The sequence below is a fragment of the Martes martes genome, assembly GCF_963455335.1.
Source record: "Martes martes genome assembly, chromosome: 3".
Lineage (NCBI taxonomy): Eukaryota > Metazoa > Chordata > Mammalia > Carnivora > Mustelidae > Martes > Martes martes.
This window is the reverse complement of record NC_137890.1, coordinates 58,214,792-58,234,620: the sequence shown is the minus strand read 5'-3', so window position 1 is coordinate 58,234,620 and position 19,829 is coordinate 58,214,792. Positions and strand designations below refer to the sequence as shown.

Genomic DNA, 19,829 nt, shown 5'->3' with positions numbered 1-19,829 from the left:
ATGAAAAATCAGACTATCCCTTTCATAAAAATAATTTCTTCATTTCTGTAACTCAAGATTAAAATAATTCTTCTTAAGAATAAAGTCTATGTTCATTTTTGCTTGATTTTTCCCAAATGATAAAATTACAGAAATACTTCATAAAGTTCTTTCTTCCCTTCAAATTGATTAAAGAGTTTTAAAGAAATCTTCAATTGTTGAAAATTATTTTGTTCGTTCAATTGTTGGTAACACATAAAAAGAGAATTATATTACAGTTGTCTTTAAAGCTATTAAGATGTATCATAAATACCAATTAGAGGGGATAATCACAATTAAATGATTTTTTTAAATAATGTTCTTAGATCGTATCTGTAATAAAATTTCTAATTTTCAACTTTCAGCCATCTACCTTATAAAAACATTCACTGCCAAGCTTTGTGCAAAGAAATAAGACCGCCAGAAAATAACTTTATACACAAGCCTCTTGAAAAATTAGTGCCAGTGTTAATATTTTCTACATCCTCTGGACAAAAACCACCTCACTGAGAAATTCCAAACTGTCAAATCCTTTATTTTAACAGGCTGTAGTTATTACTGAAAAAACTCTTTGATGGCCAAGTACTTAACTCCTTCAGTCTATCCGTCTAAGTTCTAATAAAAATTGCCAAGTTTACCTAAAAGTTTAGGAGGATGAATTCATCAATATTGTATTTGAAAAGACAAATGTTTTCTAGATTTTCTTCTGACACTATGATATGCAAAGCAGTCCAGCTACTTGGACTGAGTTCAGAAAGTATTCAGAAAGTTATGAGTTCAGAAAGTATTTCCTTTTGGAAAAGAAAATGCATTTTAAATACACACCCTAGATATTTAAATTATGACAGAACTAAAGAAGTAAAACGTCCCAGAATTACTACTTATTACATTTTTCGACAAACATGTAAAGCAAGTCAAGTTTTAGTAATACATAATGAAAACTTTTTAAGTTAAATACTGAATCAACTTAAATAAGCCTGTGCCATGTGTTCTAAGAGATTCTGGGTAAAAAAGATACTTTCACTTACTTAAACCTCTTACACAGCAGAGCTGAATGCCACAACATCTCAGGGGCTTATGATTTTACTGGTAACATACTTGCTTCTGTTTAGTCCAGACAAAATATGTTTTAAGATGACACTGTGAAGCCCCAGGCAGGTAACTTGTCCTCCAAATGTGCAATACACAACTTCATCCAACCTTTGTCCACCCTCTGCAGCAGCAGCACCCCAACCCCAGGCACGTCTACGGGTGGGGGGGGGGGGGACGGGACACGGGACAGGAATCCGTCCTGCCAAGTCACGTCCTAAGCCCCCCCCCGGGGGGGGGGGGGGCAATTAATTTATCTCCCAGTACTAAACCCTCACACTTCAGCTACCAATACCCTCATGGAGAACCAAAACGTAATGACTGTAAAGTTTTTACTGGCTACTGCTTACAAACACTAAATTACACAACTAGGTAATGATATGCACTTTCTTCAAAAAGAACCAAGCTCCCAAATCCCTCCTCTAAAGGTCAACATATTTCAATAAACGTCATCGTGTATTTTGTTTCTCCTATCCCCAGAAACCCCCCACATACACACACAAAAAAACACCCAACCAACACCAAAAAAGTTAAATTACCAAACCCATCAGTCCTATTTATGCAAACAGGAAATAACCAGAAACTGCAAAGAACGAGGGTCCAAAGAGCCATGTTGTAATGGGTAACTCAGAACTTCACCGGGTTAGTAGTCTTGCACTTTTCTCTCCCACTTCCATCCTGCCCCATCTTCTCTCCTACACAAGCACTTTCTTTTTCTCTCCCTTTGAGGTCTACAACTATAATACAGGGTTAAGGAGGGGCAATACTATTTTTCCAGCAGTACAGTTTGCAGGGATATCTGTGAAGCAAATTTAAGCTGAGTCCTGATATTGGGAAGGTGTTTCACAATTAGGCATTACACACACACACACACAAAAGTGTTAACAACTACTGCTCTAAAGTGAGGTAACCCACAATAAAAATTTGGTTTATTACATAATACCCTGGGTCCATTTCTTTTCTCTTTGACCCACTGCTACTTAATACGAAGAAGCAATGTAACATGCTAAACATGGGGAAGAAAGGGAAGGGTCTGGTTAGGATGAAGAGGTGGTTGTTATTTTTCACAAAACAATTTAATTCCTGCCAATTTTAATTATGTAATCCTCACATCTTCAGAGAATTTTAAAACTGGAAGAGTCCTTACAGACCCTCTCATTTTCACAGATAAGGAAAACTAAAAACTTAAGCCCAAGATCAAGCAGTTATGTAATGACAAAACTGGGACTTCTGACTGAGTTCATCAGGTATTTTCTTTGATATTTGCACATACATAACAGTCTTCCAAAGATCAAAGTTATAGACACAACCATCAATGAACTGCTGCCTGTAACATAAAACACGCATATAATTTAAAATTCACCTGTTAAAAAAAAACAGAGGTCATACTCTTTGCTATTTCTGTTATCTCTGAGCTTCGTGTCAGTTTGGACAGGCAGAGGAAGGTGAAAAATTAAGGGGAAAACGTAGGAAAAGAACAGTAAATAGTAAGGTAGTTGAGCTCAACAGACATGACTGTTGGAGTTGAGAGCTACTGAAAGACAAGAAGGAAAAAAGGGCAATGGCACTGCTTTCAGGGGGTTCTCAACCTGTAACAAGAAAAGAGCTAAAGAAATAACAAGGGACAGGAGCAACATTAAATTACTGGAATGTATGTTACATAAGACAGCTGACTGGAGTGATCAGAATTTTTGGTGGCAGAGAGACACCAGAATTCTTTGGTAGATTCTAAGGTAGTAGAATCTGCCTTTTTATTTATTTATTTATTTTTTAAAGATTTTATTTATTTATCTGACAGACAGAGATCACAAGTAGGCAGAGAGGCAGGCAGAGAGAGGAGGAAGCAGGCTCCTCGCAGAGCAGAGAGCCTGATGTGGGGCTCTATCCCAGAACCCTGGGATCATGACCTGAGCTGAAGGCAGAGGCTTTAACCCACTGAGCCACCCAGGCGCCCCGAATCTGCCTTTTTAAACTAGAATTCAAGATGACACCAGGGCAGGTGGCCGTGGAGTGTACATCTTGAGAAACAAATGTCATTTGGATATTGTGATCTAGAAGGATTTAAAGGTACTAAAAATTTCTTCTTCGGGAGTTCTGGTCCATAACCAGCTTTACTTGATTCTCTCAACCAACAAGGCAGGCAAGGATATGCCCCAGGCAAACAGGAAGGCTGATTCCGTGCCGAATCCAGGCAGTCAAATTCGGTGGTTACCATAAAGTCACCCCAAGGAGCTAGAGCACATTATGTAATCACAGTCGAAGTGCAAGATGAAAAGATCAGAAGTTCTTTCACAAGGTCTGTTATTAAGCTAAGTCTTCATTTACCGTTAAGTGACTGATTATTAGGATTCTACTTTTAATGTAGAGCAATATTTTGTCACTTAGTGAAGAAAAGAAGTCTTTGAGCTTATAGCTAGAAAAAGAATGTCATTTTTTTAAATCTGCCTATTCATCCATGACTGCTGCGTAGTTGCAAAGGAATACTCTGGACATCACAGCTTAGTTCCAGTATTTTTATCTGGATATGGGATCTAAGAAAATAGAAAACAGAAAATGCACAGAGCTACAAATGGTTACTTTTTCACAGCAGCTGTGACCACAAAATTTGGGTATGGTGAAACTGTGAGAAATTCTGAGTCTGAAAATGGGGTTATGTTTCAGGAATGACAGAAAATGTCTAAAGTCAGATTTACAGCTACCTAGCAAATTAATTCTGACTTTTATCCAGAGTTCCAAATCTCCTTCAATACAGATCAAGAGAAAAGCTCTCTTAAGTGACATCATCTGATGCTTTCTCCCTCTCTCCTTTTCTAAAAGGAAGGAATTATATTTACCGGATTTTTAAGAGATACATACTAGGATTAAAATCTCTATATGTACCTGAGATTGTTATGACAGGGCACTTGACAATCTATTTTAGGTACAATGAATGTTAGATAAACATAGAGCTAAGATAATAATTTGCTACTGCAATTATCCTCTGTGCATTCCAAACATTTTCTTTTAAGACCAAGACTGTTTGCAATGGATTCAGAAAAACAATAGCAATATCAAAACTCTTAATCCTTTTAGGGAATCAGTTCCCTGTTTGTATTTCAAGGTAAGGCAGTCATTTAAATATCAAACCCTGACGTTTTGTTTTTAACTAGAACATTACCAAAAAATAAGTACAGGCATGTCCCCATTAATGTTACAATCTCAAAATTTTTGACAGTATATTAGTGCCATATTTTTCAATAGTAATTTTCATTACATCATATTAAAAAACACTTATTACTCACACCTGCACACAATCATTGCATTTTTTGAAATTAAAACTAAGTTTACCCTACTGGTAACAGGTCCTGAAAAATGCTAAGGAAAAAGGAAGTTGAGCAACATAAATAAACTTCTACAGTTAATTTTTACAGGACTGAATGTTTGCAGCCTAAAGATCATTTCGTAGAGAACAGGCTACGACGCTTTCCTTTTTAACTCGAGACAATTACAATTACATATCCTAAATATATTATTATTGTAAGCCGCTAAAAGTTGGCACAATTATAGTTCCACTCCTGATTTTTAATTAGGACTAAAAAGAGGGATTTTTTTTTAAAAAATAAAGGAGAATTTTATAAGGGACGTGAACGAGTTTCTCCCGTTTAGTTTCACTTAGTGTTAAGGGGTCCTCATAAATATGCTTATATAATTTAAAAGCTAGTCGTGGGTTTTACAGTAGCATCTACACAGTAATTACTGATCCTTACCAGGAATATTTGTTTAAATTATAAACATCAACAGCGAAAGCCTATTCTGAACAGATCTTCACCTCACTTTCTCCCCTCAACCGCTCCTCAGCCCCCTCTCCAGACCCCAATGTGAAGTTCACCTGCCAATACCCAAAGGCCGTGGAAAAGGAGGTAACGAAGAAAATGCTTTTAAAATTAAGAGGCTTACAGCAGCTGGACTTAGTCCAAGTGCTGTTCAGCCTAGAAACGAAAGTAGGAAGCAACAGAGGTCTAGGCTTGGAATGATGTCAGCCATTTTAGGAACATTATTTATACTGGGAGGAAGTGCCAAACTCTGTTGTTGTTTTTGTTGTTTTGCATGTCGCCGCTGGCCTCCAGGTGGAACGAACCCAGTCCAGACCCCACGCACGTTCCCCCGACTGCACAACGACCGTGAACTCGGCCCAAATTCTTCGATCCCTCTCTCCAGGCCTCCCAAGCCCCCGATCCCGTGTTAGGCTCCACTTCCTGCACACGCACTTTCTTACAAAGGAGAAGCTGCGGCCGGACAAGAAAAGGGAGCAGCCCCAGATGGAGAGCCCGGCTCCCCCGCGGACCCTCGCCCGTGGCCCGCGCCTCCTCCGCGCGCAGAGCCGCCCCCGGCCCCGAGCAGCCCTGCCGGGCGGGCAGACCGCCCACTCCCCCGACCTCCCCGGCCCGCGGACCTTGCAGTCCACCGCGACGGCATCGGGGGGGATGATGAGTGCCTCCTCGCCGCACTTGGGCTCGTCCTTCTTGGCCTCCTTCTGGGCCAGAGCCGAGTTGAACGTCACCTTCACCATGGCGCGGCCTGGGGCGCCCTCGGGGGGCGGCGGCGGGCTGGAGGCGGGGGCTGCGGGCTCCTGGCTGCGAGTGCAGCCTCCTCGGCCGGGCTCCGGGCACGGCTCAGCTACGGCTCAGGGCGGGCGAGCGGCTCCGCGGCGGCTGAAGCGGCTACTGCGGCACCGGTCCCGCAGCCTCGCAGCTCCCGGGCGAGGGCGGAGACGGCTCGCACCCCCGGGGGCGGGGTTGGAGCGGGGAGGACAGGAGGGGCGGGGGCGGGGCCGGAGGCGGGCGGGCGGGGCGGGGCCGGGCGCCGCGCCAGACTCTGTCCCCGCCCCCGGTCCCACGCAGCACCGAGCCGGGGCGGGACGGGCGTTCCTTGGGTGAGCGCCTGGATTTTCCGGTTCTGAGTTCGTTTCCAGCAGTTTAACCTCGGGGCTCAATGTTACAGGTTTGTAACAAAATCAGGTGAACTTTCCTGGGTTTGCGGCACACGGCGGATTAGGCCGTCCCTTTCCTGCTTGCTGCCCCCACCGCAAGTCTAAAGACTGGAACTTTTGGGCGTCCACACCTCCACTTCCTCTGTATTATGGAACCGACCCAGTGGAGCGCAGGAATGTTTAATACACTCTATCCCTGTGAACTGACTTCCTTTCTCTTTCTAGGACCTCACCCAAGGGCGTTACCTCACGCAGACTTGCCTTGTCTTCTCTCCCTCCCTCCCTCCCCTGCCTACTCCCAGAGCAATTTGGAGGAAGGCTGTTAGCAGATTCGTATTTTGTACATCTCACATTCCTAAAACAAAATGTTCCACTCTTGTGCAGATCTGAACAAAACCCACGTGCACACCGGGCTGACTTGTGATTCAAAATCAAGGTACTCCATGATGAATCTTCAGTAGTTTTCTGCAAAATCAAAAGAATATATATATATAGAGAGAGAGAATATATAAAAAGAACATATAAATATATATATGATAAAGCAAAATTACATTTTGAAAAGATTTTACTTATAACCAATGTGAGAAAAGATACTAGCCTGCACTGTTACTGGGTTAATGATTGTGTGACCCTTTGGACAATGGTTGATCTTGTACCGTTCTCCCACCCCACTCTGTCCTGGTTCAACCTGAGATGTGGGTATACTCTAGAAATGTTTCAGCTGTGTCAACTCTGAGCTCGGTCAACTGTGAAGAAAGTAGTTTAAGGCTGAGCTCCTTGGAAATGTGGCTCTGCTCAAGGAAGAGGTTAGGTCTCAAATTCTATAGAACCAGAAATAAAATCCTTGTGAAATAGTTCAAGATCTTCGTATCTTTCAGATTGTATGTTTCCAAAGATCATACTGGACTGAGAGAGAAACCCAAACCAGAACTTAACTTTGCTTAGGCATTCTGAAATTTCAGTGAAAATTAAGTGTTTAGTAGAAAATGGCAAAAATTGAATTCCAGGTCTGGTGAGTTCTGACCCTAGCCAACCATATGTCTTGTGGCAACTTATTGAAATTCCCTGGGCCCCCCTTGTCCAGGGATCAACTCTGCAAGGTTTACTTTGTGAACTGGCATAGTTTCATAGATTTCCTGACACACTACAATTGAAAACTAAGGAATTCTGAAAACAAGATCTGGAGGACTATAAAGGATTATACATATATCCTTCCTGCTTCTCCTTTTGTTATGATGGGATGTTGGAAAAATATTTAAGGCATTTGCACTACATAGAATTAGGGAAGAAAACAAAACAAAATTCTGGACACTGTTAAATCAGGAAACTAAGGCAAAGGAAGAATGAAGGCATTTGACAGAATCAGAAATTAACACCCTCCCCCATTTCTATTCTATAAGACCTGGGAATAAAAAAACATTATTTTGCATACTAGTATCCAGCAACAGCTTAAAATCAGTTGGCAAACAGTCTGGGAATAGTCTCCTAGTTTTGTTTCCCCATTTTATCTGGTGTGTCTACAAAACAGTGTGGTGCACAACAATACAGCAGAGATAATAAAGAGGTTGGATCAAGACCAAACATAGCAAATGCAGTCCCCTGATTTAATAAAAGGTTGCCTGTTGACCCTGGAAGGAGTGGGGGAGGAGGAAAGTTGATGACTCAACAAAAGAAAGTAAAAAACATAGTGATTGGTTACCATTAACTACTGAATGTAAAGGAGCTTCTAGAAGACCTTTGTTTTCTTTCTTCACAGTGATTTTGGAAGAATAAGGAGACCTATTTTAAAAGTGGTCCTTGCTTTACATTTCACCTTGATGTTGGTGTTTTTCAGTTTAACCAGGAGGGAAGACAAAATAGAATCAGAAAATTAAATTCAAGAATCTTAGACCATTTAGATTCATATGATGTGCTTGGAGATGGATTTTTTAAAGGTTGTTTGCATCTCCATACTTTCTTTTTTTTTTTTTAAGATTTTATTTATTTATTTGACAGAGAGAATTCACAAGTAGGCAAAGAGAGAGGGGGAAGCAGGCTCCCCACTGAGCAGAGAGCCCTTGTGGGGCTTGATCCCAGGACCCTGAGATCATGATCCGAGTGGAAGGCAGAGGCTTTAACCCACTGAGCCACCCAGGCACCCCTACATCTCCATACTTTCAATTCATTCTCTTTCAGACTTAGGAGAATTGGAGATTTTTGCAAATTTGGGGCCCTTGGCTAAATAGCATCACTCAGTATGCCCTTTGAAATGTGCTCTTGACTTCTTTCCTAACCCAATGTGTGGCTGGGGCTGGGGCTCTTGTAGCTGTCTCAGCTTTTATTTAAGAAGTATTTCTTCCAAGCTATGGTGAAGGCTTCACCTTGCCTCTCTTCAGATTTAAGCAAGCACTGTTCTTCTCTCCATAACTTTAGATAAATCTTTATTGTTTCTAAATTTCCTATCTCCCAGGTTTATATTTCTTACTGCCTTCCTACCTCAATACCATATGTTTTTCAATTATTTTCTTTTATACCATGTCATTATTTTCCTTCATGAACTGACTTAATTAGTTTTTCAGGGTTTTGGGTTTTTTTCCCCCTCAGAATCTCAGGCTATAATATGCCTTTGGGAATTGTCCTAATAATAAATACAGTTCTCTTGATTTGATTGATTGTGGCATTTGGAATTTTTGTTTTGTTTTGTTCTAATGGTGGAAAGAGTGGATACTCTCCACAGCCTTTTCATTTGCCATCTATTAGCTTCCCTCCTCCAAAGCTTGGCTTTCCAAGTACATCCATGCTTGTGATATGTCTCTTTACATTTAAAAGAAACGGAGAAAAAAAGAGACAAAAGATGAGAATAAGGAGTCAAAGAGAGAGAGAAAGAAATGGCAAAAAGGCACAGAGACAATCCAACAAGCAGAATCCACTCAAACTACCTGAACCCTAGTCTTGCTTAAACTTCACATGCCTCACATTTTACCAATGATACTTGAATAAACAAACTGTTCATAATGCGACATTGAAGTCTAGAATGACGTGGAGGACCTGGTGGAGTTTCATAGAGGAGATAGGATTTTAGTTGGAGGGATGGAAACAATTTGGATGAAGAGAAAGGAAGAGGAAGAACACCCTGAATGAAGGAAACAGCATGACCAAGGACACCAAGACTACCGTGAGAGAGGACTGGGCCAGGGGCCCACAACATTACATGCTGGCTAATGCGGGGCAGGATAGCACAATGAGTAGTGTGGAATTTTTTTTCTGATGGAATTGCTGACAGTTTCTGCAAATAACCTGTTCAAAATAAAACAAAACAAAAAAAGATTGCTCTATAAGGACTGATTGGCACTCTGAGTGAATGAGGAAGAAGGAAACACCAGACAGAAGTTTCCAGGCCCTTGAAACAGCTTCCCTCTTTGTTTTTCTTAATGAGGATAAATTAGACACATTTCTAATACTCATATATTAGGAGAAGGGGTACTGTATAAACCAACATTACTAGTAACATATAATAGAGGTCTTGTGTGTGTACAAGTCAAGCAAGATAAAAGAAATATGCACAGAGGCTAGCTAAATATCATAAAAAGTCTGCCCTATGCCAGTGAAATCTTACCAAGTATCATACCGGGCTTCACCCAGGAAGGCTAGAACTTCCAGGCAAATGGTGTAGAAGTGTTGCTGTTATAATCATTATTTTGGCAACGTGGATGTGGGAGGAGACACTGGTACTTCTCTGTCATGACTGCATATAGGATCTACAACCCTCCCCCCAACCCTACCATGCACAAATGTGTGCATGTGTATAATCTAAACTCCAAGGCCCTGTGTCATTAAGCCAGACTTAGGCCCCAGTGCTCTGTCTACTCTGTTCTGGCCAGCTTTCAGCATAGGAATCTGCCCTCCTTCTATCTATACCAAAATTATTATTTTAATTAATATGGAGAAAGCAATTATTTGCCATTTTTAATCCCATTTTGTTATAACAGAAGAGGAATATGAAGTTAGTGCTAAGAAATTTCTTTCAGTGGGTTTCTTAGATGCTTGATTAAATTTCCAGACAGTTAATTCCATCTTTTTGTGCACTTTCCTAAAGTGAGATAAACCTGACACATACAGTAGAACACATATAAGAAGCGCCTGAAGGCAGACTCCATTTAACACTGATATTTTTAAAAATGTATTAATTACCCCAGGATCTAATTAAAAGGCCCCGTGAGATCCCTATATTTTTTTCCTTATTTTTTAATCTTTTCCCCATGGCAGAGAACAAAAACAATGGTAACTTTATGTGGATTTTGGTGAATTATTTAACACTGTGACACTTGAATGAAATAAAGAAAATAATATCACTTAATCCTAACTCTGAAAAATTGTTTAAAATGCAGCTGCATTCATTAGTGAAACATATGGAAATATACATTATCTCCTAGAAATATTTTGTAAATTTAACTGCTAAATAATTTTTAAAAATTATTTCGTCTAGAATCTTTATGACAATGAGTGACATAGTCTTCTCGGGTTTGATATTCCACATCTCTAAATATATTTGTATATTATACCTTGTATTTCATACATATTCATTAATTACATCTAAGACATATGTGCAATTAAAAAAATATATGTACAATTTTAATCTAAGTCAAAATAGAAAAAGTGCTGGGCAGGAAGTCAAAATACAAATGTGGCTGGCTTGGGACACTTAAATTTCTGAAAACTATAAATGTGAAGTCCCATGTTTTCAGACTTAATAGCCAGAGGACTTTGCCTTGTGTTCAAACAATGTTCTAATTAATAGAATCACAGTCCTGGAAAAAGACTTCAAGAAGTTCTGATAGTTCTTTCTCTGCCTAGTCTAAGAACAAAATGCAATTCAACCTAATGGGAAGGTCATGCTTATTTAGACAGACTTCTTTTTAAAGGCCACTACGAAATCACTTTCCTTATGATCATTAAACGAAAATATTCAAAAATCAAAGAAAAACTTGAATGATTTTGGTCTCCTGCAAAACTGGTCAGTGGAACTGTGGTCAAAGTTCACTAAAATGACCTTTCTATCTTCCAACCCCAAGATACGTTGCATCTGGCAATAGTTACTAAACAAGAAAATCATTCATAAAGCAGCGTAATTAGCAGCACAGAAACAGTAAGGGCTTTTTTTCCACACTTAGCCGTTGTGAATTCTGGGTGGCCTCCAGGATAGACAGTTTTCAGCCATAGATATGGATGAGGAAGCTCTTTCCTATTTACTCAGAGATATGTCCTTGATCAGCATGGCATTCTGTGCCTACCTAAAACTGTCCCGAGTTCCTCACCCTTAGTAGACACAAAGACCTGGGAAAGGCCTCACAACGCGTTATTGTCAAAGAAACCCTTAGAACTGAAGGACATAGTCAACCTATGTTGCCCATATCAGATTCCATGCTGCTGCACTCCCAGGGCAAGCAGCGGTTGGGAACATATTTCAGAACTATGTTTCTTCAGTTGGGTGATAATTGCCAGATGCTTGGGCTGGTGAAATGAGCTGGTTTCTTCTTTTGCCCCAGTACTCTCTATTTAAGAAAAAACAATTTTTAAGAAGATTTTGATGCTGAAGAGAAGACTGTTAAAAATATTTCTCTCTTTGGTGAGGTTATAATGGTAAAGGAAATTGGGAACTTAGAACCAAAGGAGCTCCGGGTGAGATAAAAGTGTAAGAAGTACACTTGCCTGCTGACCCACACCAGGGACAGAAAGAGGTCTTAAAGAAATGTGTCTAAGAGCCTCCCTGTTACAGACTGCTTCCCTACAAAACACTCAGGTATAAAAGGAGTTATTTATTCCCCAGTCCATACTATGCAAATCAGCCTGGGTCCCAGACCACTATAACTAATGTAGAAAAAAAATATGGGAAATGAAAATAAGCCCACCACAGCTGGAGAAATCTACTTGAATTTTTACTGTGAATTTGGTATAATCCACTTTCTCCTGTTATGCTTCGACTCATTGCATAACAGAGAGGACTTATACCCAAGAGAAAAATTGTTTGTACTTTGAAGCAGACAGTATCTAAAGAGTCGATTTCTGTGTAATCTTTCATCTATTTTCCTCTGGCTTATTTTAAGCAAAGGGGGAGAAAAGTTTGACTTATTAAAACTCCAGAGAACCAAGATCCAAATATTTATGTAAAAACCACTTTTTTATTTTTGGATTTTCCCTTAAAGGATGTTTCAGACAGATAAAATAAGAGCTGATTCAGGACATATATTTTGAAGGCCAAGGGAAATTCGGGCATGTTAGGTATATACTAAACACAAGTTTCTCCTTAGGATATTCTTGGGGCTAGACGATCACACTGCATAAAAGGCCTATAAAATCCGTCATGAGAAAATACCTGACCTAAGCCAGAAATAGCACGCTTAACTGCCATTTGCATTAAGAGACCACACAGAGAGAAAAAATATTATAAAAGACCATCTGATAAGATGCTAAAAGATATACCAAGGAAGTGGTCTGCCTTTGGTTTCCTCAGTGAAAACAGCAAAGAAAAAAGAGCATTTCTTCCCCTTTGTAAGTACTCACTCAGGGCCAGATTTGAAGGAACAAATGCAGGAAGACATTCTCTGAAAAAATTGAGAACTTAGAACCAAAGGAGCTCAGATATAAAAGGAGTTATTTATTCCTCAGTCCATACTGGGCAAATCAGCCTGGGTCCCAGGCCACTTTAATGGACCTGAAAAAAAGAAAAATGGGAAATGCAAATAAGCCCAGTAAAATTGCAAGTAAACCTCCAGTCAGTAGAAAAGAAATAAAGATTACTAGACATTCTAGACATATCCATACACTTAGGAACTTTCCTAAAGTAGAAGATCTCAGTTAAAGCTCCTTAAGTCACCAAAAGAAGAGGCAGTAGGAACACCTGGCTGGCTCAGTCAGTAGAGCATTGATCTCTTGATCTCAGGGTCTTGTGTTCAAGCCCACTAAAAAAAAAAAAAAAAAAAGTAAGATAGAAGGAGGGGTGATACCTCAATGTGGCTATGCATTACGCAGATGGGGACCACTTGTTCTTGACTCTTTCAGCCTTGTCTTTCAGTGCTGTGGGTCAAACTAACTATAGAGCATGCCTCTCCAGGTAGACCATAACCAGTTTTTCCTTTCTTTGCATTATCAATTTTTAAACTTTGAAACTCGTTTCTTTCTGTAAGTGAATTAATTATCTCCTGCAAAGAGAAAGATGATACTTTGGAGGCATAATAAAATAATTGCCTTACAGTCATTACCAAGAAATAGCATGACCGTCATTCTGAGAGACCACATTTAACTTTTTGAAGGATTAGAGTACATGTAACAGAAACAAACAGATGTGTACTGCAGACAAGGAGTCTTACTGGCACTTATCAAAGCAACCCAACTCAGTGTTTTTGAAAAACCCCTTGCCACAGTTCCTATACACTTCATAAAAGTCACATCCAAAATAATGGGGGTGAGAAAGGGCCCCAGTCAATAACAAGTAGGTGGTTGCAGAAGACTGTGCAAAGATCTAGAAATAAAGGAAGATAGAGTGAGCAAAGAGGGTGTGGGGAATGAGAAGTGGCAGAAAGGACACATGTCACTAAGAACAAGTAGTTCTGTGAGGCAAGAATTTGAACTCATAAATCCTGTTGTCTTATGGAAGGCACCCAAAAAGAAAGGAAACAGCTCTGTTGGTTGAAAACAGATTTCCAAGAAGTTCTTCTTACAGCGTTCCCAAGGAAAGCCAGTATTTCAGAAGCACTAGGATCCATGATCCATGATTATTTTCAAACAACTGCAAAGAGTGAAGACTAATCCACTTGAAGTCACGTCATAGCAAAAAAGACAAGGCAGTGGAGACTCACCCCTGAATTGCAGTGAAGCCTGTGCCAAAAGGCACAGAACAGACCAGGTTATTTTCCTAAAGTGGTGCTGCTCTCAATGGGGGAACTTTTCCCCCTAAGCCAAACAGAATAAAGTCACTTAGAGGAGGCTTCCCCTGGGAGGAACCTAAGGAAAGTCACACAAAAAAGGAGTGGAAACCAAAAGAATGTTTTTAGTCTCACACATCCTGTGCCTTTTTCAGCTGCTATTTTGAAGGGTAAACATTACTTTTGTGGTTGCATTTTTTCCCCCTAGGTTAAAGAAAACAAAACAAGAATATAGTCAAGAAAAGAAGAGACGGGAGAGGAGCTAATGACCTTGGAAATGCAGGCCACTTTCCTGGTTTGAAAAACAAAGCAAAACCAAGAAGGGAAGCTTAAGGAAAAAAAAAAAAAAAAGATGGAGAAACCTGTGAAGGCCTTGCTTCTGTCTCCAGTGCCTGCAGGGGTAGGGGGGAGGGGGTGGGCAGCTGGTTCTAAAGTAACCTGCACACAGAGATACTCCGTCAAACGGAATCTCTGCGAGCAGGGAAGTGACACGCCTTACCGCCTTACCTGTACAGCTGCATTCCATTTGTAGGTTTCATTCACTTGGTATTTTAGAAGCAGGGTGTTTTGTTCAGCTTGGTTTTTTTTTTTTTTTTTAAGATTTTATTTATTTACTTGACAGAGACACAGTGAGAGAGGGAATACAAGCAAGGGGAGTGGGAGAGGGAGAAGCAGGCTTCTCATTGAGCAGGGAGGCTGATGTAGGGCTCCATCCCAGGACCCTGGTATTATGACCTGAGCCAAAGGCAGACGCTTAACGACTAAGCCACCCAGGCGCCCTGTTCAGCTCAGTTTTATTGAAGCTAGAGTGTTCCCATATTCTTCTTAACTAGATAATTAAAGCCCATTTTATTTAGGAAGAATCTTAAGATCTTAGCAGAATCTTCTCCTGGGACTGAAGGCAACTCACTTTACCACTGTGGGTCACTTCCATACAGCCTTCTGGTTTTATATTAGATACCAGGGTTGGCTCCTACTACTATATCTGGGAACCCTGCTCTCATCGCATAGGACCACACTAAAGGCAGAGTCTCCTGATGGGTCAGAGAATTTGAGAAATGACCAGGTCCTCAGAGATCAACCTATATGGAATTGTTGAGGTAGTGGGTGGAAATGCCTGTTGGCCTACATAATATTGAGACTTCTTGAGAAATTATTCAATGTGGCTAATAACATAGGCAACGGAAGATATTGCAGAGTGGTTTTCTTTTTAGACTGCAATGCGATTGACCTGTAATTGTCACCATGAGTTCAGGACTGGAAGAAGAAAAGAGCTTCAGGTGCAGGTGCCTCCCAAAGGTATGGTTCTTGTGTCTTCTGATAACTGAAAACGTATTATTGATTGGCATTGTATTCATTTCCTATGGCTGCTCTAACAAATATTCATGAACTTGATGGTTTAAAACAACAGAAATTTATTCTGTCAGAAAACTGGTGGCCAGAATTCCTGAACCGGTATCAATGGACTGAAATCAAGGTGTTTACAGGGACTAGCTTCCTCCCAGAGACTTTGGGGAGAAACCATCCATTGCCTCTTCCAGCTTCTGGGAGCTGCTGACATTCCTTGGTTTGTGGCCTCATCACTCAAATCTTCAAGGCCAACGTCTTCAAATCTTCCTCCACTCCTTCTCACCCCTCTCTTCATCTTCTTCTCCTTCCTTTTTCTCTCAGCTCCCCGTGTGTGTGTGTTTGTGTGTGTGTGTGTGTGTGTGTGTGATCACCGTCTGCCCTCCTCATATAAGGAGACTTGTGATGACATTTAGGGCCCACCAGATAATCCAGTATAATCTCCCTGTCTCAGGATCCTTACCCTCATCACATCTTCAAGGACAATTTTTCAGAATAAGGCAATATTTATAGGCTCTAGAACCTGATATCTTTGGGGTCTTTTCTCAGCCAACTACAGACATATGTTCCATTCTCTCTCACATACATAGTATTACACAATACCCAAACTATTCTAGGAGTCATCACTAGACTACTTGGAGAACAATTTAAAAGCCTGCAAATGTTCATAGAGAATCCATATGTTTTTCACTATTTGCGGAATTCTATACAAAGTTACTTGTAATGCCTTGAAAATATTATTGAATAGAAAACTGGATAATAAAATAACCTTTGTGGTATTACTAACTTTGGCTAAAGCTTGAAGTAGTATCCTTGTATCAGACTAGTCATCTTCATTATCAGAAAATATGGTATTAACCATAAGGGTATTGATGATACTCCATAATGAAGTACAAATTGGTTTGTAAAAGATGAGTTTATTTAAAAATGCAAATATCAGGGGGCTCTTGGCTCTCAAAGTTCCAGGAAATTAGAGTAGGTATAAAAAATATAATCAATAGATGTTTTGGAGATTTTCTAAACTAAGTGTTGTTATAAAATGAGAGGTAAGAGGGCTATTAAGAGATGGTCTGAGTTTCAACATTCAAAACAAAAATAAATTAGGGAAAGAAAGTGGAAAGAGAGAGAGAAGCAGAAGCAGAGTTACTATTATAGTATTAGGTAAAATAGAGCAGAAACTAAAACAATACAAATGAGAAACAAGATTGCTATGTGATGGTAAAAACTATATTAACATGTAAACTATTAACATTAAATCTAACTGTCTTCGGGGCGCCTGGGTGGCTCCGTGGGTTAAAGCCTCTGCCTTCGGCTCAGGTCATGGTCTCAGGGTCCTGGGATTGAGCCCCGCATCAGACTCTCTGCTCAGCAGGGAGCCTGCTTCCCCCTCTCTCTCTGCCTGCCTCTGCCTGCTTGTGATCTCCGTCTGTCAGGTAAATAAATGAAATCTTTAAAAAAAGAAAATCTAACTGTCTTCAAGAAATTAAGCAAACAAATATCTAAAACAAAAGGTAATGCAGAAATATAGGAAGAAATAAATAGAAATGTATTCATAAAGGAAGACTTTAAAATCCCTATCAAAATGGCAGATCAATTAAACCATTAATCAATTATATAGCTGAACAATGAAATAAGTGGAATTAACAGACATGGAGAGAAAAAAGTAGATTTTCTCTTTGAGAAGTAGAATGAGATTCAAAGATGCATCAAAAATGAAAGACCATAATTCTACATGTCACTTTGTCTATGATACAACAGCAAAAATAGAATTTAAAAGTAAAACCAACCATCTGGAAAGCATTAGAACACTCTAAATACCGGAGTCAGAGAAGAAATCAGAACTACTGATGAAACAGGGTATATATTACCAAAGCAAATTGTATATGCTAAAAAGTTCAATAAACATTGTGGTTGATGGGCCAACATTCTTTCCACTTCAGTGATGTTGCAAAGGATTTGTTTCTGAATTGGGTACATCCACAATTTTTGCCAATGAACGTTAAGTCTGTGAAGAAAAACTTTCTTGCTCCTATGAGAAAATCAAAAGAGAGGATGGCCTGTCTACTTCCTCTAGACTTGTCATATCTGGATATGATGCTTAGAATTACCTAGTCATTTTGTTGCCAATATTAGGAAAGCTAGGAGCTGAATAGACCGTGGATCTTTGAGGGGATTATTGAAATGATACACTGATCAACCCCAGATCTTGTTCTACGAAGACCTCTTACTAAGTTAGTTAAGCTATGTCTTTCTTTTTTTTTTTTTTTTAAGATTTTATTTATTTATAACAGAGAGAGCGAGAGAAGGAACACAAGCAGGGGGAGCAACAGGCAGAGGGAGAAGCAGGCTTCCCGCTGAGCAGGGAGCCTGATGGCAGGGCTTGATCCTAGGACGCTGGGAACATGACCTGAGCTGAAGGCAGACGCTCAATGACTGAGCCACCCAGGCACCCCAATCCTGACTGATACCAAATATAAAAGTAAAGAGAGTATTAAAAAAAAAAAAAGAAAGAAAATGTTTATGTCAAAATGCAATTTTTAATCGTTTTATGTTTTTATTTAAATGTATAATCCAAATGTGTTTAATTTTTGTGGATGGTGTAAAGTAGAGGTCAAGACTGGATTTTTTTATTAACATATTTTTTAATTAACATAACGTACAATATAATGTATTATTTGTTTCAGGGGTACAGGTCTGTGATTCATCAGTCTTACACAATTCACAGTGCTCACCACAACACATACCCTTCCCAATGTCCATCACCCAGCCACCCCATCCCTTATAATGCAGTTTTTTAAAAAGCAACAAAATAGAGTCATGGGTGAAAATACGTAACTGTTAAGAATGGCTAACACTTAAAGAGGATTTACTTTGGGATGAGTACTGAGCTAAGTATTTTATGTACATTAACTCATTTAATCCTCAGAATACTTCTAATGAGATGGCTGTCATTATCAGTCTCATTTAACAGCTGACAGGATAATTTGCTGATGATTGGCAGAGCCAGGATCTGACCCCAGGCAATCTAATGCTAGAGTGCTCTTACACTTTATGCTCTACTGCTTTCTCTCAGACTAAAAAAAAAAAAAAAAAAGTGGTTATTCCAAATAAAGGATTAGACAAATAGAGGCATACCTCATTTTATTGTGTTAGCTTTCTTGTGCTTTGCAGATACTGAATTTTTTACACGTTGAAGGTTTGTGACCTTGTGTGAGCAAGTCTGTCAGTGCCATTTCCCAATACCATTTGCTCACTTCATCTGTCTGTCACATTTTGGTAATTCTCACAGTATTTCAATTCTTTTCATTATTATTATGTTTTTTATGGTGATCTCTCATCAGTCATTATGACTCCCTGAAAGCCCAAATGATGGTTAGCATTGTTTAGCAATAAAATATTTTTAAATTAAAGCATGTACTTTTTCTGACATAAGGCAGTTGCATACGTAATAGATTATAGCACATTGTAAACATAACTTTTATATGCACTAGGAAACAAAATAATTCATTTGACTCAGTTTATTGGGATCTTCACTTTATTCCAGTGGTCTGGAACCAAACCTGCAATACATCCGAGCTATGCCTGCACACGTGAGCATTCCAAATTGCACTCCATGCATGGTTAAAAGAGATCTACACACCGTGTCAATTATCTGTTGCTGGGTAACAAACCAGCCCCGAATTTTGTGGTTTGAAACAAAACAATCATTTATTTTGCTCATAAATGTTTAATTTGGGCAGAGCTGAGCAGGGATGCCATACACTTGTCAGCCAACAGCATTAGCAAGAGTGACTAGTTCCGGTGCTGGTGCATGAAGGTGACTCACTCACGTGGTTAGCAAGTCGGGGCTGGCTTTTTACTGAACTCAGCCAGGACCGTGGGTTGGGGCCATGGTTCTGCTCCACACCGGCCTCTTTACAGTTTGCTTGGGCTTCCTCCCAGCTAGGTGACTTACTTCTAAGAGCAGGTGTATCTTTTGATACACTTCTTTTGAACCCACACATTCTGTCTCCCAGCTTTGGAGGTCACACAGGGTCACACTCAAAATGTAGAAGAAAAGCATAGCTTTTACCTCTCAATGGGAAGAGCGTCCAAGAAGAAGGTATGGGGCAGTTTGGTTGTTACAGACAGATTAGGAAAGCACAGTCTACCACAAACACTTTCGTACATGTGAGAATACAGATAGGAAGTCACTGAGTGGGAAAATGTGTTCACAAATTTAAAAAAAAAAAAGTATCAATTTAAAAGCCTCCAAAAGAATTAAAATTTTGAACCCAGTGTTTGGCAGGGTTGACAAGGCGCTGTAAATTGTTTGAGTGTTTTAGAAATCTGCCTTATGGTATTCATACTCTTCGACACAATAAAATCTATTCTTAATACTCACAAGATGTCAGTAAACATGATAATTCCATTCTGTTTAACAATCATATGGGAAATAAAAATGGCAGTTTTGAATGTAAGTAAATATACATACACATTGGTTAACAAAACCGTACAAAAATGGT

The 19,829-nt window shown here is 39.7% G+C and overlaps 1 protein-coding gene across 1 annotated transcript in view; it reads right to left on the bottom strand.

Moving 5' to 3' along the window:
* The window catches only part of ITM2B (integral membrane protein 2B), a 28,267-nt gene extending 22,389 nt beyond the window's left edge, over positions 1-5,878 (bottom strand). Inside the window, exon 1 of the mRNA XM_080798410.1 lies at positions 5,540-5,878. Within this exon, the coding sequence (XP_080654536.1) occupies positions 5,540-5,656 (117 nt within the window). The 5' untranslated portion in view covers positions 5,657-5,878. The remainder of the gene's footprint in view (positions 1-5,539) is intronic.
* Between the last annotated feature and the right edge of the window lie 13,951 nt (positions 5,879-19,829).